A 25,111-nucleotide genomic window follows, 5' to 3' on the forward strand; every position below is an offset into this window, starting at 1 on the left:
GAGTAGTCTGAGCTTATTCTTATTGACTCTCCTTTGTAGATGACTTTTTGTTTATCCCTAGCCTCTCTTAAAATTCTCTTTTTATCTTTGGTTTTGGCAAGTTTGATTATGTCCTGGTGACTTTCTTTTGGGATCTACCTTATGTGGGGTTTGATGAGCATCTTGAATAGATATGTTGTCATCTTTCATGATATCAGGGAAGTTTTTTGCCAATAAGTCTTCAACAATTCTCTCTGTATTTTCTGTTACCTCCTCACCCCCCGTTCTAGTACTCCAATCACTCATAGGTTATTCCTCTTGATAGAGTCCCACATAATTCTAAGGGTTTCTTCATTTGTGTTAATCCTTTTATCTTATTTTTCCTCAAATAAGTTGGTGTCAAGTGCTTTATTTTCAATCTCACTAATTCTGACTTCCATTGCCTCAATTCTCCTCCGATGACTTTCTATTGAGTTGTCTAATTCTGAAATTTTATTGTTAGTCTTCTGGATTTCTGATTGCTGTCTCTCTATGGATTCTTGCAGCCTGTTAAATTTGTCATTATGCTCTTATCTAATCTTTTTAGTTTCCTCTATTGCGTGTTCTGCGTTTTGCTTAATTTCCTTCCTAATGTCTTGAAGAGTTTTGTATGTTAATCTTTTGTAGTCTACCTCTGGTAAGTCCAAGAAATTTTCCTCTGGAAAATTTCCAGCTTCTTTATTTTGAGAGCTTGCTGAAGCCATCATGGATTGCCTCTTTATGTGATTTGATATTGACTGTTGTCTCCGAGCCATCAATAAATTATTATTTTACGTTTGCTTACTGTGTCCTAGCTTTTTTTTTTGATATGCCCAAATAGGCTGCTCGTATGAGCTAGTTTGATTACTGGCACCTTTGAAGCTCTAATGTTCTGTCACCAGGTGGGTAGATCTGTTACTAGGTATGTGAGCTCAGGAGTCTGCCCACTCTTCCTGGATGGATTCAGCTCAGGTGTCCAGGTAGATAGCCACCAAGTAGGCTGTCACAGTCCTAGACAGGCATGGGTGATTGGTTTAGGCACAGGCATCTGGCTGCAGCAGGGGGCACACTCTGAGCAAGGCAGGGGGCTGATGGCCACCCCTGAGTGTCCAGGAGGAAGGTGTGTTCCTGTTCCTTAGAGCGCATAGGTGGGTGGGTTTTGCAGCCGGATTATGAGCACCTAATGCTGTTGGCTGTAAGGACTTGGGGGCACGTCTTATTCATGGGCCCCTATCGCAGGTGGGTAGGTGGCGTGGGTAGAGCCACCAGTCCTCAGGCCTCTGATGTAGGTAGGTGAAGACCCTGCTTAATGGGCAGAGCAGTGTCAAATGTCAAGAACCTGCCACTTCACAGCTGAAACAGTTGAAGTTAGACTTCTGGTATATACCCTGTTGTACTGCAGTAATGAGGGCCTACACTGTTGAGATGGGCCCACAGAAGTCTATGCAGGGGGAAAGGCACTCAAAGTCCGTGGATCCCTTATGCCTGTGCCTAGGCAAAGGAGCTGTGCTTACCCTGGGTTCCTGGCTTAGGGGAGCTGGTAGTTTATTTTTTCCCGTTTGTTAATTTGTTCACTCTCCAAGGCAGGGAGAATGGCTCCGGGCATGTGACGGATCCTACTTCCAGCCCAGGGGACTCGGCAATTGCTGAAGGCAGTCTGGGACCCAGTGCAGAGTGGGGAGTGGGGAGGTAAATGGGAGAGAGGTTTTTCCCTGAGGGGAGTGTTTTTGATCCGCATGGTAAGCCGTAGGCAATACTTATCTTTCGTCGATGAGGGCTGCTTCTCACCGGTTCTGGGTGGCTGTGTAGACTCTCTGGCGCTGGGTCTCTCCCAGTGCAGAAAACGTGCCTTCCGAGCACTGCTACTTGCCTGCCTCTCCGCTCACCCATGAGCTGCTCAGGCCTGAAGGGCTCAGGCTCTCGCTGGGTCAGGTCTGGCAACTCCTTGCTGCTTGCAAAACGTGTCTCCCACCCCCTGCTACTCAGTCCAGTTCCTCAACTCTGCCTTTGATGTTCAGTGCCATATATAATCGAATCACTTGTTTTTTGGGTCTTTGTTCTAAGAGGGTCCACCGGAAGCATCTGACTACTCTGCCATCTTGGCCCTGCCTCTGAGAGTACACTTCTGACAAGTCACTTTCAAACTGGTAGGTTAAGAAATTTTATATCTCTTCAAAAAGAATCTGTCAAATTCTAAATCAAAACTTTATTAACTAGAAAATAAACTTTACTTTAAATGTCATAGATAACTTTTTCTTGAAATCATATAAATAATAAATAATATGACACCATAGAAAACATTAGATAATAAATAAAAATAATTCCTGAAAATTCAACAATAAAGTATATTATAATATTTGAAGATTTAAGGAAAAAATACTTTAAAACTTCTATCTAACTGGGGAAAAATATACATTTCCTACTTATTTTGCAACATGTAACTAAAGCAGTCTCTTCACAATATTTTACAGTATTTTCTTCAAACAAATTTAGCATTTGCCCTTTGCCAGATACAATAGCTTAGGGGTTTTCAAAATTTCATATACCATAGATATACTAACACTTTATATTGATCATTATTCCTACGATAATAGTTGCTGTAGGAAGTATTAGTTATAAATGCAATATTTAGAGAAAATATAGCAACTATTAAATTACTTCTCTTAATTTTTATTATTATTTATTTTTATTACAATAAATTAACTTTCCTGTATGACTACATTATTTCAATTTCTTGCAAAGTTTCAAATACTTTTTACCAATCTAAATAGCCTTTTAAATATCTGACCTAGGAGAATTATTTTAGTTGAAAGATAAAAACAAAATCTTTTGAAATGAACTATATATTAAGGCTAATTTTGAAATATTTTTATTATATAAATAGATTTTTAAAAATTAATAGATAATAAAAAATTGTCTTTGGGGTATCACACTTAATAAGGGAAACTACAACTAAGGGTTTAGAAAAGAGGGAATGCCAGTACACCTCATTTTAATGACATCAGAATCTATTTCAGCGTACACTTAGGGATTATCAGGCATGAAAATCAATGCCGAATTTAAAATGACATACAGCATATGCGAAAAAGCCAGCTTCTCCTGCCAGCAAATAGCCTAAATGTTAAGTAAACCAAAGGCTGGAAGGGATTAGTTGAAATGTCAAAAGACAATCTTTTACTTTTACCTGCTCATCCTTATAAACACATCCCTACCCGTCAGGCATGCTTTCCAAACAAACAGTTTCAGTGCAGCAGCAAAAGGCCCATGGCAAGCTTTGCCATTTTATAACTGTCAAAGAGATTAGTCTTTGATCTATTTGGGAGGTCATGCCCACATTCACATTAGCTATAGAGTCTAACAACATTATACCTGTGACCAATGCTTCTTTAATGCCTAATGAGACAGACATTTTATATTATGGAAGTTAACTGTGAATGTTTTTTCTATGTTTTGACAGAAAGTAAACACCATAAACTGAGCTCAAGTGTGGTTTGGAAAGACGATCTTTTAGACCAGTTAACATTACTTTTCACATATATTTTACAAGACTTTCCCAAAATAGAAAGCTATATTTAATTGTACACTCTGGAAGGAGTTTAAACTACTCATTCCTCATCCCAACAAATTAGTGTATATGTAATTTTGGAGAGGTGCATGAATACAAGGGAGAAGACAAACTATTTCATCAGATGTTGCAAACTAAAGGCCCACAGTTGACAATTTAACATATTTGACAATATATAAAAATTTGGCTATTTTACCACTGTCCTCAACTAGCTTGCTCATTTAAATTACTTGTTTAGCCCTTGCAGCTGAGTTTGCAACCCACTGGTTCAGATATTGCATTGATTCACAAAACTTTTCCTTTTCATAACTGGAGTTCAAAGTTAACACAAAATGAAAACCACCCTGAATATGGTTGTTTCTAGACAAATGAAAATATATGTGCATCCAAAGCTAACCTGACTGATATAAATAAAATCCTGAATAGCAAAGACATAAATAATCATAACTGAGGTAATATTTATAGAACTGTGTAAAAATATCTGACAGCATTCAAGCAGAAGTAATATGTTTTGGATTCTAATTTTACTATTACATTGTAATATACTTCAGATCAAACAGTAAGTTCTTTCAGTCCTCAATACCTTGATTTTATTGGAAACAATAATCAACCTACTTATAGCAGTAACAGAAGATATAAAATAGCCAAAAGTATTATATTGCATATGTTAATAAGAAATGTAGGTTACAATTTTGAAATTTAGATTATTTTTTCAACTTAGTTAAACCCAAGTTGGTCTTAAATAGCTTTATACAAGAGTTGCTTTTTATAAGTTTTATAAGCAGCTTCTGAAGAAATAAATGGTGTGATAAATCTGAGCTGGACCTATAAATGCATCTCTTCACTTAACTACTACCTCACAGGAATGACGACAGATTTTATCCCAATTCATATAAGCACGCATATGATTTCAGTAATGCCTTCCTGAAAGTAATTAACATAGGCAGAATATAATTTTTCTTCAATGTAAGCTTTAAGACAAAAGTTCAAGCCTCCAAATAAGACTAGAAACAAATAATCAGCTAAACTTACTAATTACAAATATTAAGAAAACTTTGCTTCAGTAAAAATAAACATTTTGTCTAGCAAACACTCAAGAAGAATAGTTTTATCTTTAGCCAAGATACAGGACCTAAAACCTAAACATTTATAGCAAACCAAATCTGGAAGACAGAGAATGTGCATTAGAGACATTTACTACTCCATATCATCACAGTGTAAACACTTTTATCAGGGTAAGTATCACAATATAAATTCCAATGGTTAGAGTTCTAAACTCAGCATAAGATTTTATATGTGAAATGATTCAGCAAGATAAAAGGAATATAGCTGGTTTTGTTTCATCTCGCATATTTTCAAGATTTTTCAAACACCATGTTAACCAAACATAGAATAAATTTTTTTTTTAAACGGAGAAAAATGGGTTTCTGCCAAGAGTTAAGAAGCTAAGCTCTTAAAAAAAAAAAAAAAAGGCACATTAAAAATTGTTTTCAATTGTTACTTTGTTTCCTGTCACATAGGACTTGACAACAATCTACAAAAAATAAGAATCATGATGTAGTAATAGTGATCTAACTTATCTCATATATGCTTTAAGGCTACTTTGGATGAGACACTTTTTTGCTGAGAAATCTATATTAAACTTTATGTCATAGATTGTTAGTGTTCAAAGAAATAGCCTAAAATTTTCAAAGATAAAAAATAGAACATAAAATATTCCCCTTAAATCAGGTATCTCCTGTTTTCAACATATCCAGCCTTACTAATTATTATAATTTAGCTTGTAGCTTCTACCTAGGATTGTTTATTGGTTAAACACTCCCAAATAAGTGCTTTAAATAACAATAATGCAAAAACACCTCTGTCAGTATGGAAAATTAGATATTAGCTTTTTTTAATTACGAACATAATTTGATAAGATAAAAAAAGAGGAAAGAAAAAAAGTAGAAATCAACATTTTCCTTCTAAAAGACAGTTAATACTTTAAGACATGCAAGAAACCTTAATATACAATATGTAAGGGGATAAGTCAAAAACCATTTTTAGAAGAGTAAATAGGCTTGTGGCAATTTCTGTAGGCTATTCACACTTGGGCAAGTCACAGTACCTCCATTTATTTCTTTTCTCAGATTCCTCTTCTATAAAAAGAAGAAAAAAATTCCTGCCAACCTTACCTCACAAAGCTGGCTGGAGAAATAGATGACGAACATGAAACAATAAAGCATCATATTATAGAGATAAGTGGGCTAGAAAGTCATTACTTATACCATATGTCTGAAATCCAGTGTAGGTTTGGGTGGGCTTTACATTCTCTTGTAATATACTGTTGCATGTATGTGATAAAGAGCCACAGGACTGACAGGGATTATGACGGCCATCTAGTCATTACCTTACGCTATGTACCCCAAATCATGGTTTTATCACCTGGACAACCTCTTTCTGAAGGAGTTTGAATATACTTTTCAATATATATGCAGTACTTTAGGTGGTTTATAAATAATGACTGGATGACATAAAATAAGTTCCTTCTGTTAATGGAGTGGCTACTTTGCTATCAAACATCAACAAAACTATGTACATCCACAGGACACAGAGAATAGCTTTCAAATAAACCCTTTTCTAAATAACTTCTACAACTGATTTTAAACTTTCTGAGAAATTATAACATTACGTACAAAATTATAACATTAAACCAGCTGCCACTGAGTCAACTTGGACTCATGGCGAACCCACGTATGTCAGACTAAAAATGTGTTCTACAGGGTTTTCAATGGCTGATTTTTTAGAAGCACATCACCAGGTCTTTCTTTCGAGCCACCTCTGGGTGGACTGGAACCTACAATCTTTTCAGTTATCCCACAAGCACATTAATCATTGTACCACCCAGGGACTCCTAATTAACATTACTACTCTTTAATATCCTTCATAACACTTTCCGGTCACTTTACAACCTATCAGCTGTTTTTGAAAGGAGACTATAAAATACGTTAGTGCTGTAATCTATGAGAATGAGTCCATGATTGATCCTTTAACAGTCTAAATATTATTTCACTCAACTATCCGACAATCTAGAGCTTTCCTTGTTAAAGTCACATACCAAGAACCCAATAATTATGAATAAACCCTTCAAGCAATAACAACTAACAAAATGAAATACAATCTTATGGAAGAAATCAGTGTGCGGCTATAAATGGAACCATAGGCTAAGGAATGAATTAAAAAAAAAAAAGGATATTGTTGATGGTTGCACATGATTAATGTAATTAGTTTTACTGAACTGTACATGTAAAAAATATTGAACTGGTGAATATTGTATCACCTATATTTTTACAACAATTAAAAAAGAGAGAGAGAGGATTCGTTAAGGGTAATGAACAGCGCTCCGTTCAGCAAGTGACGGAAACCTGCATATATATATATATATATTCCTAGGATATCGCAAGATCTCTCATGAAAAAGGCTTGTGGATGCCAGGAAATGCAATACTAAGCAATGTGGCTTGAAGTGGAATAGGGAAGGAGGGTAGTTTCATAAAGGTTTGGTAGTGATGGCCAGCAAAGAAAGTAGAGGCAAGTCCCAACGAGAGGAGGCTCAGACTCAGAATTCATAAGATTAAATACTGTGACATTTAAAAACAAACATCAGCAAGAAAAAGTATGCATATAAGAGAAATGATTAAATGAATACTGGAAAATACTGAAAATCTACCTGAAACTTTAAAATTCTACTTATTATCTCCACAGCCCAACAAACGAAGCACGATACTCTAAACATACAGATTTTTATTATCACATCCAAACTGATCTTCCAAATATACACTTTAATTAAAAAATATACATATAATTACTTTCTATCTTTAAAATATTGTTAGAAATACCTGATTCAGAGTTCCCAAATGTGAACATATGTGAGTGTGGGAATAGGGCATATGGGATCACAGCACTTTGAAAACTCATGTTATCTTAGAAAATAACAGACTTCTAGTTTCAAGAAAGAAAGAAAAAAAAAGGCATTTTGTCTTCCCTTGAATCTCGAAAATGACCCCAAAATTAAAGAACTTTCTCCATCTTCAATTAAACTAAGAGACATCTGTAACCCTAAATTCCAAATTACTCCTGTGAAACACAAATGGACAAACTGTAAATGACTAAGCAGAAAGGCAAAAGTTCAGACTGAAGTACCCACAGAGCTCCTGACAGGAAACAAGTCACTCTGGCCTGCAGAAGTCCAGAAAGGCTCAGGAAAATGGAGGTACAGAGAAACTGTTGGAGGCTATGTATCATAAAGAAGAAAGGACAAGAAACAAGAGGAAAATCTGAGACCCAGGAAACTGGGAATCCAACATGGAAGGAAGGCAAATCAAATTCCTAGTATGACAGAAAAGGTAAATCTCAGCATATCAACTGTTAAGCAGGCTTAAAGAACAACTTAATCCAGATTGAAGTACATCAAGAGACTCTGGAAGGGGTGTCTCCAGGGAGAAGAAAAACTAACATAAATATCTGACAGGTTTGATAAGAAAATTGTATTGAGAGTTGTTTTAAAGAGCTATCGGAGGGTGACAGAAAATTATCTGGACAAAGAACTTTTAAAAAGAAAAAAGAAAAGAAGGGGGGAGGGTATCATTAACTCCCTACCACTCATCTATCAGTTTGTCGTACTTTGGTGGCTTGTGTGTTGCTATGATATTGGAAGTTATGCCACTGGTATTTCAAATACCAGCCAGGTCACCACGGTGAACAGGTTTCAGTGGAGCTTCTAGACTAAGACAGACTAGGAAGAAATGCCTGGTGACTACTTCTGTAAATTAGCCAATGAAAACCTTCTGATCACAACAGAACATTGTCTGACTCACTTGCTTTGGACATATCATCAGGAGGTATCAATCATTAGAGTAGGACATCATGTTTGGTGAAGCAGAGGGCCAAGGAGGATATGGGAAATGCCTGGTGAGATAGATTGGTACAATAGCCACCATAGACTCAAACATGCTGGAGACTGTGAGGATGGTGCACAGCCTGGTAATGTTTCCTTCTGTTGTATATAAGGTTACCATGAGTCAGAGTCGATGACAGTTAACAACAATTATTAACTCCAAAAAATAAAAAAGTTGAAGAAAGGAGGTGGAATCATTTGACTACAGTGAACAATATTTTCATAGACATAATAACGTGAATATTGATTATGGATTTAATAAAAATTATGATATAACTATATTGGGAGGATATTAGAGGGAAAGGTGGAGTGAGCTAAAATCCTTATCTTGCATATAGGAAATTAATAATTACTGTTTAAAGTTGATTTAATAAAGATAAAATATAAATATAAAATAAAAAGGTAAATACTAGATGAAATAGCCTTCTAAAAGGAGTGAAAGTCACTGCCTCTCGGAAGCAAGGACTGGGAGTGGGGTGGAAGCCAAGGGCTGATGCTATTACAAGAAGCCACCTACTGTATATAGTATACATTAGGCAATTAAAAAAAGCTTTACTGGACTTTTTCAACTTGATAAAAAATTAAAAATAAATGCAAATGTTTCACTTTAATTCACAATATACATATGCTCATCTTACTATAAAGCAGTGACTCTCAGTCAAGAGCGACTTTGTTTTATAGCTGGAAAAATCAGTGACACACTCATCCAAAGCCCACTACATATCTGAACTCTGTAGGCTTTAAGGTGATCTGAATAAGTAAACTGATTAAAATACAATACAATCAAAATTTTTCTGAAAAAAAGTTTTTTAAATTATTTTCAGGGAAGTTAAAAAACAATCTCACCGTTTCCCTCGAGGTAGTGCTGATGATTATGTTCTGTGCCAACAGAAGTAGTTAAGTGTCAATTAACTTTACAAGTCCCCAGGGTGATAATTTCACTTTTAAAGCCTTCAACCTACTTTGAGAGCAAAACTAAAATATAAAGATCAACAACATTCTTATTATTTCCAAAAACAAGATGAATGCAAGAGAAAAAAAGAAAAAACTTCAGAAAACTTAAAAAATCAAAATTATTATTTGTTTTATGCATTATCTAAAGGTTTAACTTATAGCTGTATTCAGGCATGGCTTTCTTTCTAAGGAAATATAATGACATGAATATTGGGATAAAAAAATTGGAAAAGGTTATCAAGCAAACTTGCTGAAAAATTAGTGATTTTAAATATTTCTTCACCTAACCCTAAAATATCCCTTTAAGAAATATGGGGAATTAAAAAAAAAAAAAAAAAAACTTCAGCAATTCCTCCATTTATTTATTTATTTTCAGGAGGGATCAGAACAAAGGGTTTCGTTATCTCATTTTTCACTCCCAAGGCAAATACATAAATTGTCGATCCAGGCAGCTTACTTAGATTTAAACTAGATTTTAATTGTGGGATATAAAAATATACTTAGAATCTGTTTTTAATAATACTTTTGGCCAAACTATCTTTTAAAAAAAGAACTAGGAGAAAAAAAAAGCATTCTGAAGAGGAAAAATGGTTTAAATAATTGAGGATAAACTCATTCTAGTCCTTTAGAAGTGACAAAGTTTTTCTTCCTTATCTGTGATTTGGCTTGTGTTTCCAACAATTCCAACAGGAAGTGCTGGATTCCTAAGTGTTACAGAGTTTGTATTATAGCCCTTTTACTTTATATACTTTGCCACTTCCCCTGGGGTAACCCACATTTTGCAGCAGTACATCAACAGGGAACTGCCAGAAATTCAAGCCAAATTCAGAAGAGGATATGAAAGAGAGATATCATGGCTGATGTCAGATGGATCCTAGCTGAAAGCAGAGAATACCAGAAAGATGTTTACCTGTGCTGTACTGACTATGCAAAGGCATTCAACTATGTGGATCATAACAAATTATGCGTAACATTACGAAGAATGGGAACTCCATAATGCTTAACTGTGCTCATGCAGAACCTGCACATAGAGCAAGAGGCAGTTGTTTGAACACAACAAAAGGATACTGCGTGCTTTAAAATCAGGAAAGGTGTGCATCAGGGTTGGATCCTTTCACCATCCTTATTCAGAATATCTGTATGCTGAGCAAATCATCCGAGAAGTTGGACTATGTGAAGAATGTGGCATCAAGATTGGAGGAAGACTCATGAACAACCGGCGATATGCACGTGATACAACCTTGCTTGCCGAAAAGTGAAGAGGACTTGAAGCACCTATTGATGAAGATCAAAGACTACAGCCTTCAGTATGGATTACTCCTCAACATAAAGAAAACAAAAATTCTCACAACTGGACCAGTATAGCAACATCATGATAAATGGAGAAAATATTGACGTTGTAAGGGATTTCATTTGACTTGGATCCATAATCAATGCCCATGGAAGCATCAGTCAAGAAATCAAACGATGTATTACACTGGGCAAATCTGCTGCAAAAGACCTCTTTAAAGTGTTAAGAAGCAAAGATGTCACCTTGAGGACTAAGGTGCACGTGACCCAAGCCATGGTATTTTCAATTGCCTGTATGCATGTGAAAGCTGGACAATGAATATGGAAAACAGAGTAAGAATTGATGCGTTCGAATTACGATATTGGTGAAGAATACTGAATATACCATGGACTGCCAGAAGAACAAACAAATCTGTCTTGGAAGAAGTACAGCCAGAATGTTCCTTAGAAGCAAGGATAACAATGGTTTTAAGGATGGCCCAGGGCTGGGCAGTGTTTTGTTCTGTTGTACCTAGGGTTGCCATGAGTCGGAACTGACTCAACGGCACCCAACAACAACCACATGTTACCATGAGGACTAGATTCAGGTGGGTTTCTGTACCAGATGCTATACTATAACCAGAACTCCATTCCACTCTGACCTCGGGCTCTGTTACTAGATGTGGTTTCCTATAACTTGGCATAAAGTCCCAAATCCCTACAACACCATACCGGCCCTAAGTGACTTGGCTCCTCCATACTTCTCCCAGCCTCTGTTCACGCCATTCTCCCTAACTTACCCTCTACCTCAGCTTCTTTCTGTTCTGGGAGATTGCTATTCTCTTTCTCACCTTAGGGCCTTATCCTATGTTGTCTTCTCTGCTGAAAATACCCTTATCAATTCTGTTCACCTACCTAACTCCTAGCGTTCTTTCCTGTGCCAGCTAAAACAGCATTTCCTCAGAAAGCCTCTCCTGACCTTGAAAGACTTGATCAAGATTCTGTTATATATTTTCACGGTTCCTGTGGTTTTTTTCCCTTATAATTTTCATCAGAACTGTAATTAATTGTTTCTTAATGCCAATATTCCTTATCAGACTGTAAGCTCCACAAGACAAGGGGCAGTCTGTATAGTTTATCATTGTGTCCCCAGGGTCTATCACTGTAGCTAGTATGCTAGCCAGGTACCCTAAAACTAGTTGGTTGATTATTCTGAATAGTCTTCTTATAATCTGAATAGTCGTATAATCTGGCTTCTGATGGTGCCATTCAATTTTATCAAATGTTTGTATGTTTGAATATCAATATAATCAAGATTAAATTTTTATCTCTCCAGATCCTCCACTCCATTTAGGCAAATTAGTGAAAGTGTATGGATATCATGACAGGAGGTGAAAGGTGTTGTTCAACTTCACTTTTCTTATACATCTGAGCACCCAGATCCTATCTCACTAATCACTCAGTTACACATTCATGTCCTTCACTAAATTACAGACAACACTGGTATAGAGATAGTATCTTGTTTACTTTTGCATCTATTTATTACAAAATAGGCTCTTAGTAACTGTTTGTTAAATGAATGAATAAACAGATAAGGAAACACTCAAGATCATTAACATAATTATAATTTTAAAATAATTCAAAAGGAATATATGAATCTACTCAAAATTATTAAGGAGCCACGGTCTTTCATTGGGGAAAAGAACAGTCTCTTCAACTAACGGTGCTAGTACAATTGGATCTCCACGCAGAGAAGAAAGAAGTTGGACCCATACCTCACACCAAATAGGGAAATTAACTCAAAATGGATCAACGACCTAAATGTAAGAACTTAAACCATAAAACTCTTAGAAGAAAACATAGGGGTAAAGCTTCAGTGTCTTGCTTTTGACAATGGATTCTTAGATATGACACCAAAAGAATGAGCAACAAAGGACAAAATACATAAATTGACTTCCCCAAAATTAAATTAAATTACAATAGGATCTCCACGCAGAGAAGAAAGAAGTTGGACCCATACCTCACACCAAATAGGGAAATTAACTCAAAATGGATCAACGACCTAAATGTAAGAACTTAAACCATAAAACTCTTAGAAGAAAACATAGGGGTAAAGCTTCAGTGTCTTGCTTTTGACAATGGATTCTTAGATACGACACCAAAAGAATGAGCAACAAAGGACAAAATACATAAATTGACTTCCCCAAAATTAAAAACTTTCTGCATCAAAGGACTTTAACAACAAAGTGAAGTGAGAATCTACAGAATGGGAGAAAATATTTGGGAACCATATAATAAGGATTTTATATCCAGAATATATAAAGAACTCCCACAACTCAACAATAAAAAGATAACAGCCCAATTATAAATGGGCAACGGATTTGAATAGACATTTCTTCAAAGATGTAAAAACGGCTAATTAGTACATGAAAAGATACTCAACATCATTTCTCATTCCCAAAAGCAAAACCTACTGTCATCAAGCCAATCCCAACTCATAGCAAGCCTGTAAGACAGAGTAGATCTGTCCCACAGGGTTTCCAAGGTTGTAAATCATTACACAGGCAAACTACCACATCTTTCTCCCATAAAGTGGCTGGTGGGCTTGAACTGCCAACCTTTCGGTTAGCAGCCAAGTGCTCAACCATTGTACCACGAGGGCTCCTTTCATTTGTCATTAGGGAAATACAAATCAAAACCACAATGAGATACTACTTCACTCCCACTAGGACGGCCATTATTAGAAAAAAAGGAAATTAACAAGTGTTGGTGAGGATGTGCAGAAACTAGAACCCTTGAGCTTTGCTGATGGGAATGTAAAATGGTGCAGTCACCGTGGAAAGCAGTTTGGTGATTCCTCAAAAAGTTAACCATACAAATACCATATGACCCAGCAATTCCACTCCTAGGTATAAACTCCAAAGGATTTAAAGCAGGGACTCAAACAGACATGTTTATACCAATGTTCATTTCAGCATTTTTTACAATAGCATGAACGGATAAACAAAATGTGGTATATCCATACAATGGAAAATTATTCAGCCATAAAGAGAAATAAAGTTCTGATACATGCCATGATATGTATGAACCCGCAAAACATTATGTTAAGTGAAATAAGCCACACACAAAAGGACAAATATTATTTTAAAAAAAGGACCAACGTTGATCACACTTATATGAAATATCTAGAATAGGCAAATGCATGGAGACAAAAGTTTGTTACTGATTAACGAGCGCTGGGGGAAGGGGGAATGGGAGTTATTGCTTAAGGAGTACTGAGTTTCTATTTGGGGTAATAAAAACACTTGGAAATGGACAGTGGTGACGGTTGCACGACATTGTGAAAGTAATTAATGTCACACTTAAAAATGGTTAAAATGGCAAATTTTGTTATATTTATTTTACATAATAAAATTTAAATATCAAGAAAGTTTTTTGTTTTTGAAATCAAGTTTGTCTCAATATACAACAGTCCTTTGCATTCTTGCTCTTGTTCATCTGTTCATGAATATTCACGTAATTGTCAAAGCAACAAGAATAACTGAAGGAACAACATTCTCCTTAAAAAGACACCTGTCTATTGGAATTAAGAATTCTAGTACTGTCATCATCTGACAATATTTAAACCAGAAGCACTGGTTTAATGCACTCTATTTTATTAGTACTGTTAACCTTTAGGGCAAGCACCTGTCTTTTTCTTGTGGTTTATAAAATGTCAACAATAGGAACCTATAGACATATGCAAGTGTGTTTGTAAGTGTGTGTTTATATAAGTGTGTGTTTGTACTAAAGATGATAAAATAAATTGTAATGAAGTCAATAACTAATATAATAAAACTAAAATAGAAACCTGTATTTTTCAATCACGTGTGTAATTTTAAAAAATTAAAATAATATACTCAAATTATTCAGGACATTCAGAGCTAAGAGAAATTTCCTTAATTAACAAAAAATGGAATTCACAAAGGTTATTAAATGCCAATACACCAATATTAACATAGCTTATCAGATCATTACCTGAATTTTAATGTTTCCAAATAAAATCTATTTTGGTAACTCATCATACTATGCCTACTAAAGAAAATAATATATAAATATAGAATGTACTACTATCTTGATAAATTATTTTAATTATTGTAAGAACAGACCCAATGCTTATGATATTGAATATTACCATAAAATTTATCAAATCAATTATAAAAATCTAACACACCATATCAATATTTTTAAAGTTTTAAAGTTTTTAGCCATGTAGTTTGGTTTAGTAAATTTTTCCTCAGAGGAGTCAGGGCACATTACCCATGAAGGGAAAATATTTTCTATACTACTAAACTATGCTAAGGAATACAGATTAAAAGCAATTTTTAAATAGAAAATCTTATACCTCATGTATCACAAACTATGCCCATGCAACCAATTTGAGATGTGGATGAATGAATATAAAAGTGAAGGCTTTTGTACTTATACATCATAATAACTGGCCAAAGGATTTGCTTTAGATATTCATTAAAAGATCAGCTTTGTTTACATTAAAAGAAAACAACTTTTGAGGTATACTTTTATAAAGGCCTTGGTTCACTCTAATGCCTCAAATACTTTGGTTTAGTGCACAGTAAGTTTTCTTTTTAACTATTATATGATTAAGTATGTCCTTATAGAATGATAAGAAGCATCTGGGAAAAGTGAAAAAAAATTCTCATTGGGAAAGTTAGCTTAATGCTGGCCCTTCAGAGTGGCAAATTATCAACATTTCATAGTGGGTTTCTTTATTTTCAGGTCCGTGAGGTATGTGCAATAAATTATGACTTGAACTAAACAAGTCACACTGGGCTCCAAAATGAAATTTTCCTACCTCTACTTTCTAGTCCCCAAGGTGGGAAGAGGAAATCCTGGTCACAGAAAAAAAAGTCGTATTTTTGGCTCTAAAATACATTTTCCTAATTCTCTAAAAGCCAAATTCTGCCATGGATACTAGAAGAGTCTTAACTTAGTATTTTAGAATGTATTTTAATTTTTACTTCCATAATCTGTTTCTCAAATTTAAGAAAAAAAATTAGTATCATAAAATCAATGTCATTGCCCCCTTTTCCCCACTCAAATCACTTCTCTAACTCAGACACCAATCTTAACCTTTTAAAATATGAATTCAAGTGAAATAATACAAAAAGGATAAAGAAATAGAATATTTAAAGTTTTCATTTGTAAATAGCTTCTACTTATTCTCGCATAGTAGATTAAGTATTAATATAAATGAAAACTATAAGGTACAAATTTAAGGCCAAGTTATTTGAAGTATAGTTTTAGTTTTGGAAGAGCCATTAATGAAGATCATTTGGCTCATTATATCATTGTACGGAAGAGTATGGCAGACTAACTGTAAGGTAACACTCAGAGAGTCATGCCCTTGTATAATTCCCTCCCGTTTTTGTGCAGTAGAACCTGTGACTTGCTTCTAGCCAGTCAAGAATACCCCAAGGGTGAAGGGATGGCTGCTCCCTTGATAAGGTTACATTATGTGGCAAGGTAATGGGATAGCTACTCCTGTGATTATGTTAAGTTATATAAGACTCTGTTTTAACGGACTGGAGTGAGAGTTATCCTGCTAGCCCTAAAGAAGTAAGTTGCTATGTTGTGTGAGGGTCTGTGAGAGGGTCGCAAGACAAGGAACTATGAGTAGCCGCTAGGAGCCAAGAGCCTCCCCTGGCTGAATCAGCAAGAAAACAGGTGACCTCAGTCCTACAACCATAAGGAAGAAAATTCTGCCAACAACCTGAATGAGAGGACCCCGGCTCCGGATGAAAGCAAAACCCTGCCAATGCCTTGATTGCAGCTGTGTGGAACCCTGAGCAGAGGACACAGATAAGCCATGCCCAGACTCATGACCCATGGAAAGTATAAGATAATAAATGTGTATTGTTTTAAGCCACTATGTTTATGGTAATCTGTTACACAGCAATAGAAAATGAATTCAAAAGTGACAACCAGTCTAATCAATCTAAGATACTCCCATCACCTATTGTGTTCTTCTACATATTAGGTAGTGTACAAGATGCTCTTGGGGATTAAGCAACAACTCCTTTAACAATTTATGACTTTAACAAGATACTGTATTGCCTCATTATAAGTCATATTAATGTTTACTACCACTGTATTATCACCTAATAATGATTACTATTATTATCATTTTTGAGTTTTCACTATATATTAGTCACTGTTTTAGTCTCATTATTTTCATATCTCTAACTACAGAAGTCCCTGGGTGGCACAAATGGTTAAGTGCTTGACTATTAGCCAAAAGGTTGGCGGTTTGAATCCACCCAGAAGTGCCTCAAAAGACATGCCTGGAGATCTGTTTCTGAAAGGTCACAGCCTTGTAAACAATATCGATTAGTTCTACTCTGCATATATGGGGTTACCATGAGTCAGAATCAACTCGATGACAACTAACAACAAAAACATCCCTAACTACAGATAAAGGCTGGATAATACGCCTCAATTAAAGTCTCTAGGAATGGAGGATTTTTTGTTGTTTTTGTTTTAAATAACAATGTTAGGTTAAACAAATAACAAAACCAAATACAATTTTAATAACTTACATTAAACCCTCATTTAATCATTAATTCAATCAACATTTATTGAGTAAAAGCAATATTTTAATTATAGAGATACAGAGGTATTAAAGAAACTGTCCCTGTCTTCAAGGTACACAATCTAATGGATCATAAAACATTTATAATCACTAAAATATAATGTAATGAAGGCAGTATAGTACGCATTTTAAAAAAGGAGAATGAAAACACAAATGAGGAACTAGCTAATTCACCGTAGAACATCACAGACCTTTCTCCTTATCAAGAGTGGGAAAGGTCTGGTTTCAGCTATTACATCAGTTGATATGAGTCAGCTTTTTTTTGGTAACCAAGTTTGTGCCTCTGGGAGGAAAGATATGGATTATCCTCTCCCTCTCCCTGGAGTCACCAAGGAAACTCCTTTAGAACTACCCTTCTTCTCCCCATCTAGAGCTCATTGACATTTCTATCGTTTTGCTATTTTATGTAACATAAACCATTGAGATTCAGACAAGCAGTACTATGACAAGCAGGACCATGACTGAGGAATGTCAGAGCAGGCCATCAGGTGTCTTTTTTGCATAATGGACTGAAATGCTGTCTGGGAAAAACTTATCCTGAGGAAAGCAAGCATAAAGAACCTAAGCTTGGTATAAAAACAATGCCCAGAATCATTGTAGGTGGGTGGGATTGGAGAAAACACAAGGTAAACGTGACCTTTTTTCTTTCAAGTAACATGAAAAATTTTTTTTTAATGATTTAAAAACAAAGTACAAAGAGTAACATAAAAAAAACCTGTATTTTCATATTTTCTTGAAGCTTTAAAAACATTTTAAAAAAAAACAACATTATGGAAAAAGTTGTATTTCGTTTTGATAACTACTCCCAATATCATTTCCTTCTCTTCTCACATGCAATCACTATTATGAGTTTGATCTCAATCCTTTCAGGCCTTGTTACTTTGTGAGTATAATATTTAGTACAACTATAAAGTTTATCTTCTTTTCCTGCTTTCAAACATTCACCAGTAGGTCCATGAAAGAAAGAGGATACAAGCAAAAACTGAAAGAACTAATTTTAGGGGGAAAATTATATATAAGACATTGGAAAAAAATGCAATTGGGTGTGGAAGAAAAAGACTGGAAAGGGATTCTCTCCACTTCAACAAAGCAGCATTAGTGTAATAATGTAGGCCTGGTATCTATAATATTAATGACCATTAAATGGGGGCAAAAGATAGTCTTTTTAACAAATGGTGCTGGCAAAACTGGATGTCCATCTATAAAAAAATAAAATAGGACCCATACCTCACACCGTACACTAAATGGAAGCTCCTAAAGATTAAACACTTACGCTCATCAAAAGACTTCACCAAAATAGTAAAAAGAGAACCTAGAGACTAGGAAAAAAAATTTGGCTATGACATATCTGACAAAGGTCTAATCTCTACAATTGGTAGAATATTTCAACACTTCAATAACAAAAAGACAAATAATCCAATTAAAAAATGGGCAAAGGATATGAACAGACACTTCACCAAAGAAGACATTCGGGCAGCTAACAGACACATGAGGAAATGCTCGCAATCGCTAGCCGTTACCCATACCCATTGCTATCAAGTCGATCCCAACTCATGGCGACCCTATAAGACAGAGTAGGAATGCCCCCATAGGGTTTCCAAGGAGCAGCTGGTAGATTTGAACTGCTGAACTTCTGGTTAGCAGCCAAGCTCTTAACCACTGTGCCACCAGTGAGAAATGCAAATCAAAACTACAATAAGATACCATCTCACCCCAACATTACTGACGCTAATCAAAAAAACAGAAAGTAACAAATGTTGGGAGGTTGTAGGGAGACTGAAACCCCTATGCACTGCTGGTGGGAATGTAAAATGGTACAACCACTATGAAAAATGATATGGTGCCTTCCTAAAAATCTAGAAACAGAAATACCACCTGATCCAGCAATCCCCATTTCTAGGAATACATCCTAGAGAAATAAGAGCCGTCACACGATTAGACATATGCACACCCATGTTTATTGCAGCATTGTTCACAATAGCAAAAAGATGGAATCAGATGAATAGATAAACAAATTATGGTACATACACACAATAGAATACTATGCAATGATAAAGAACAATGATGAATCCTCAAAACATCTCACTACATGGATGAATCTGGAGGGCATTATGTTGAGTGAAGTAAGTCAATTACAAAAGAAATACTGCATGAGACCACTATTATAAAAAACCCATGAAAAGATTTACACACAGAAAAAAAATAATCTTTGATGGTTACAAGGGATGGGAGAGGTGGGGAGAGGAAATCACTAACTAGATAATAGACAAGTGTTAACTTTGATGAAGCAAAAGACAACATACATTATAGGGGAAGTCAGCACAATTTGACCAAGGCAAAGCCATAGAAGCTTCCTAGACACATCCAAACTTCTTGAAGGACTGAGTTACTGGGGTCGAGGGCTAGGGACCATGGTCTCAGGGACATCTAGCTCAACTGGCATAAAATAGTTCATGAAGAAAATGTTCTCCAGTCTACTCTGGTGAGCAGCGCCTGGGGTCTTAAAAGCTTACAAGCAGCCACCTAAAATACATCTATTGGTCCAGTCAAGTTCAGAGAAAAGGAGAATGAAGAAAACTAAAGACACAAGGAAAGTATCAGTCCAAAGGACCACATAAACCACAGCCTTCACCAGCTTAAGCCCAGAAGAACTAAATGCCCGGCTACCACCATCGATTGCTCTGACAGGGATCACAATACAGGGTTCTGGACAGAGTGGGAGAAAAATGTAGAACAAAATTCAAATTCACAAAAAAAGACCAGACTCACTGGTCTGACAGAGACTGGAGGAACCATGGAGAACATGGCCCCCAGGCACTTTGTTAACTCAGAACTGAAGCCACTCCCAAAGTTCACCTTTCAGCCAGATTAGACAGGGTAATAGAACAAATAATAACACACGTGAGGAACGTGCTTCTTAGTTCAGTCAAGTATATGAAGCCAAACGGGTAACACCTGCCCAAAAGCAAAGATGAGAAGGCAGGAAGAGACAGCAAAACTGGAAGAACGGACACAGGGAACTCAAGGTGCAAAGGGAAAGTGTGGAAGAGTGCTAATACAGTGCAGGGATTGCAACCAATGTCAGAAAACAATTTGTGTATAAATTTTTGAATGAGAAACTAATTTGTGTTGTAAACTTTCACCTAAAACACAATAAAATTTAAAAAAATTACGGAAAAAGTTGAATTCCCTTTTGATAACTACTCCCAGTATCATTCCCTTCTCTTCTCAGATGCAATCACTATTATGAGTTTGATGTGAATCATTACAGGCCTTGTAACTTTGTGAATATAATATTTAGAACAACCATAAAGTTTATCTTCTTTTCCAGCTTTCAAATACTCATGAGTAGGTCCATGAAAGAAAGAGATACAAGCAAAATTGAAAGAGCTAATTTTAGGGGCCAAAAATTATGTATAAAACATTGGAACAATGCAGCTGAGTCGGGTAGAGAGGAAAAGGGATTCTCTCCACTTTAACAAAGCAGCATTAGTGCAATAATGTAGGCCTGGTAGCTATAATATTAATAAATTTTAATGTAAAAGGATAAGATAGCACCAGTGCCAACAGCTATCAGCAGCACACAGCTTCAGTGGAATGCAGCACTCATGTAGATAACGGTGGACACAATAGTTTTTCTTGAGTGGATGTCAACTATTCCAGCAGCAGCAGCAGTCAAAGGCAACATTAGCCTTTTAAAATAGGAGATACAGCTCTCAGTATGGCCATCAGTGACCTGAATGGTGGTACTGGTAGCTAGAGAAAGTCAGGAGAGGCTGAAAGGATTAGATTATGAATTATCAGGTGAGACACCCCCTGAGGACTTTTAGAAATTTTGAAGAGGTCCACAGTTATGGGAAGAAGTAGGAGCGAACCAGAGAAATACTGTTTATTACTGTTAATATTAATGCTACCCAAGGACTGCTATGGCCTAGAGAAATAAAAGTAAAAATTACATAACTCACAGTGCCTAGTAAAATATTGACAATTAAAGAAGATAACTGTTTCACAAAAGAACTCCTGCTCTGGTATGAGACCCTAACAGGTTGAATCCTGGGAGGATGAATACAGATTGTACTCAGTTAAGTCAACTCAGTAGCCAGAAAACCTCAAGCTTTGGTCTCAGATTGCTAGCACCTTCAAATGCCTGTAAGAAAGAAAAGAAAATCCTACCTGCTGGAAGATAATTACATCTTAGGCCTCAAATTATTTCCATAAAGTGTTCCAAATATAATGGTTAGCAAACAACCAGTGATAACGAGGCAAAACTCCCATTTCTGGTCAAGATAGAGTAACTGGTTTATGAATATCCCTCTCACTGTAAATAACAGTAAAACCAGACAAAATAGATAAAGCAACTGCTTTCAGGGAGCAGATATCAGGCAGCACAGAACTGCAATCCCAGAGATAAGGGAAATTCATTAGGTAAACTCCATTGATTCCCAGTTCTCTTCCCGGGAATAATTCTCTGCCAACAGTGCAGAGTTACAGTACAGAGCACAGCGGTCCTGCTAAGCTGAGGTGGAAGAGATTGGAGCAGCCGAAATCTGCAGGGCAGGGCACTGGAGAGAAGGAAGGTAGGTAGAAAAGAGTCCTAGAATTCCCTGGTGGGACCCCTGTAAGTCTATGACTGAGAACTCGACAAAACACAAATTGCTGGGCTCCACCTCCAGAGTTTCTGATTCGGTAGGTCTGAAAATCTGCATTTCTATCAAGTTCCCAGATGATGCTCCTCACCCAGGGATCACAATTTCAGAATCACTCTTGTTCAGCTAAAGACAGTGTAAGTGAAAAATAAAATAAACCTTTATCTACTAAACCTTTCTCACTCATTCATATTCACCAAAGATTTAAAATAAAATGTCTGAAGATAAAAGGAAAATGTATAATTAACTTCATACAAAATCAATGACTTCTATGACAAAACTTATTAAAGTTTTAATGGCCTACCTGTAGATCTTTCACATTTGGAAAAGGAATTCCTATTGTTATGACAGCACGGGCATTGTCATCTGAGAAATCCAGACCCTCACTCACTTTACCACGACAAACTGCTACCAGGAGCGCTCCATCTTAAACAACAGAAAATGAGCATTTTAAAAAGCACACTCAAAATTTCCCAGAATTTGCGTATTCTTATCACTTTGATAATATCTGATTATTAAGTAGTCATAGTAGAAAATTTAAAAAATGAAAACCAAACACTACTGAGATAAAAGTTTCAAAAGTTCAATGTCTTTAAATAAACAACTGAAACAAAATTACATTTATGCATCCCCTGACTCTTGCACGAAATGTTTCAGGTGGTGTAAGGAAGACTGTGGATACTACTTGAATGCTTGCTGTTTCTTACACTGAACTGGATACCAAAGTGAAACTATTCACAAGAGAACAATTCTAAGCAAAAGAATGTAATTTTTCTCTTAAGTGCAAGATAAGATAAATAGAACTCTAACAACACCAATCTCTTCTTATAGTATAATAAAAATATTTTTTCATTGGCTATAAAATTATTTCCAATTACCTTTCTCTCCTTTGTATTTGACTGCATCATAGTATACCTGCAGTAACTCATCAAAATCAGTTTTGCCTCCTCCTTGTGGTTCTGCAATGACTGTCTTTACCAACTCCAGATTATGCCATAAACCAGTGGAAAGCCAACGTTCTTTTAATTTTTCTAACAACTAAAAAGAGGAAAGAAAAAAATGAAGATTATGTGTCCAAATGAACAAACTTGTCTTGGTTAGTCTCTTTAAATTAAGGTGAAGTTTCTTTACATTCTTAACTAAAAATTCCTTAAATGAAGACTATTTAAGATCATTTTACTAAGCGCATACACAGCTAAGATGATTGTTTGCAAATTTGATCATCATTAATAACCAGAATAGAGTAAATATATAAAAAGACTCAGGCAGCTAACAAGCAGAAAAAATACAGGCACAAATGGAACATTTGAAAAAATAACCACGTACTAGAATTATAAAAGGACTTTCAACAAATTTCAAAGAAACTCTATCATATTGACCGCATATTCTAATAACAATGCAACTTTAGATTAAAAGTCAATAATACAAAGTTAGTCAAATAAAATAAGCAAACATATAAGCCCAACACGAAAAATCATACTCTTTAAAAACATGGTTTAGAAAGAAAAACAGTAGAATTTATTGATTCGTTAGATCTGAATAATACAGAAAGAACCCCACAATTCAAAATGTGTGGGATGCAACAAAGGTGGTATTCTTTTAGAAATATACTGAAATACATTTTAAAATTCTGAAAAAAAAACGAATTTAAGCATTCTTTTCAAGAAACTGGAAAATAAAACACAGTAAATGCAAAGAAATATAAGTTAATAATAAAGAGCTGAAATAAATTTAAAAAGCCAGAGATTATTATAATTTAAGTTGAACTGTTTTACCTACTTGTCAAAGTTCTACGAAATTTGGGCAAGTTTTTACAAAATCAATGTAGCCAAGTACCAAGGAACTCCAAAAAAATCCCTAGAGAACAAAAAACTAATCAATTTTTATAAGATGGTGTCATGGATTGAATTATGTCCCCCCAAAAATGTGTATATCAGTTTGGCTGGGCCATGATTCCTGGTACTGTGTTATTTTCCTATATGTTGTAAATCCTGCCTCTATGATGTTAATGAGGGAGGATGGGTGGCAGTTGTGTTAGTAAGGCAGGACTGGATCTACAAGACTGGATTGTGTCCTGAGGCAATCTTTTGAGATATAAAAGACAGAAGTGAGCAGTGAGACAGGGGGCCCTCATACCATCAAGAAAGCAGTGCCAGGAGCAGAGCACGTCCTTTGGACTGGGGTCCCTGAGCAGAGAAGCTCCTAGTCCGGGGGAACACCGACGAGAAGAAGGTCGACAGAGAGAAAAAGCCTTCCCCTGGAGGTGACGCCCTGAATTTGGACTTTTAGCCTACTTTGACTGTGAGGAAATAAACTTCTCTTCCTTAAAACCCTCCACTTGTGGTATTTCTGTTATGGCAGCACTAGATGACTAAGACATATGGTTTATTACCGTAGAATTTTAACCTTAAATTTACTTTTACAAATAAACTTTTTAATAAGTTCATAAAACCAATTTTCTATTAGTGGTCAGTAAAATAATTCATTGCTACTTTTACAGTGATCAGGGTTGCCCGATCAATAAAAATAAAAATTCACAATAACACCATGCTATTAGGTAAAAATGTAGGGCTATCATTCATTGATCTGTAGGAGCCCTGGTGGCACAGTAGTTAAACATTCCGCTGCTAATCAAAAGGTCGGCAGTTTGAATCCACCAGTTTCTCCTTGGAAACCCTATGGGGCAGTTCTGCGCTGTCCTATAGGGTTGCTATGAGTTGGCATCAACTCGATGGCAATGGGTTTTGTTATCATTGATCTAAAAGTCTTTTCTATTTGAATGCCTCAGTAGTCTATTGTTGCTGTTATTATGTGCTGTCAAATAGATTTCAACTCACAGCCACCCAATGTGACAGAGTAGAACTGCCGCATAGGCTTTTCTAGGTTGTAATGTTTATGGGAGCAGATTGCTAGGTTTTTCTCCTGTGTAGCCACTTGGTGGGTTTGAACTGCAAACCTTTCAGTTAGCAGCCAAATGCTTAACTGTTGAGCCACCAGGGCTCCTTGGTTGGCTATTAGGATTTGCTTATTGAATATGTACTGTTTCTGAATCCAAGTATCTCACCAATGCATAGAAAATGTAAAAAAAAAAAAAAA

General features: G+C 35.9%; 1 protein-coding gene across 4 annotated transcripts in view; it reads right to left on the minus strand.

Moving 5' to 3' along the window:
- The window catches only part of BRIP1 (BRCA1 interacting helicase 1), a 202,974-nt gene that overhangs the window by 43,556 nt on the left and 134,307 nt on the right, over positions 1-25,111 (minus strand). For all 4 annotated transcript variants that reach the window (XM_023732687.1, XM_023732689.1, XM_023732688.1 and 1 more), the window contains 2 exons: positions 22,894-23,053; positions 22,320-22,441 (listed from right to left, as the gene is read on the minus strand). In XM_023732687.1, coding sequence (XP_023588455.1) covers positions 22,320-22,441; positions 22,894-23,053 — 282 coding nt within the window. The remainder of the gene's footprint in view (positions 1-22,319; positions 22,442-22,893; positions 23,054-25,111) is intronic.

The sequence above is a fragment of the Trichechus manatus genome, unplaced genomic scaffold, assembly GCF_000243295.1.
Source record: "Trichechus manatus latirostris isolate Lorelei unplaced genomic scaffold, TriManLat1.0 scaffold00054, whole genome shotgun sequence".
Lineage (NCBI taxonomy): Eukaryota > Metazoa > Chordata > Mammalia > Sirenia > Trichechidae > Trichechus > Trichechus manatus.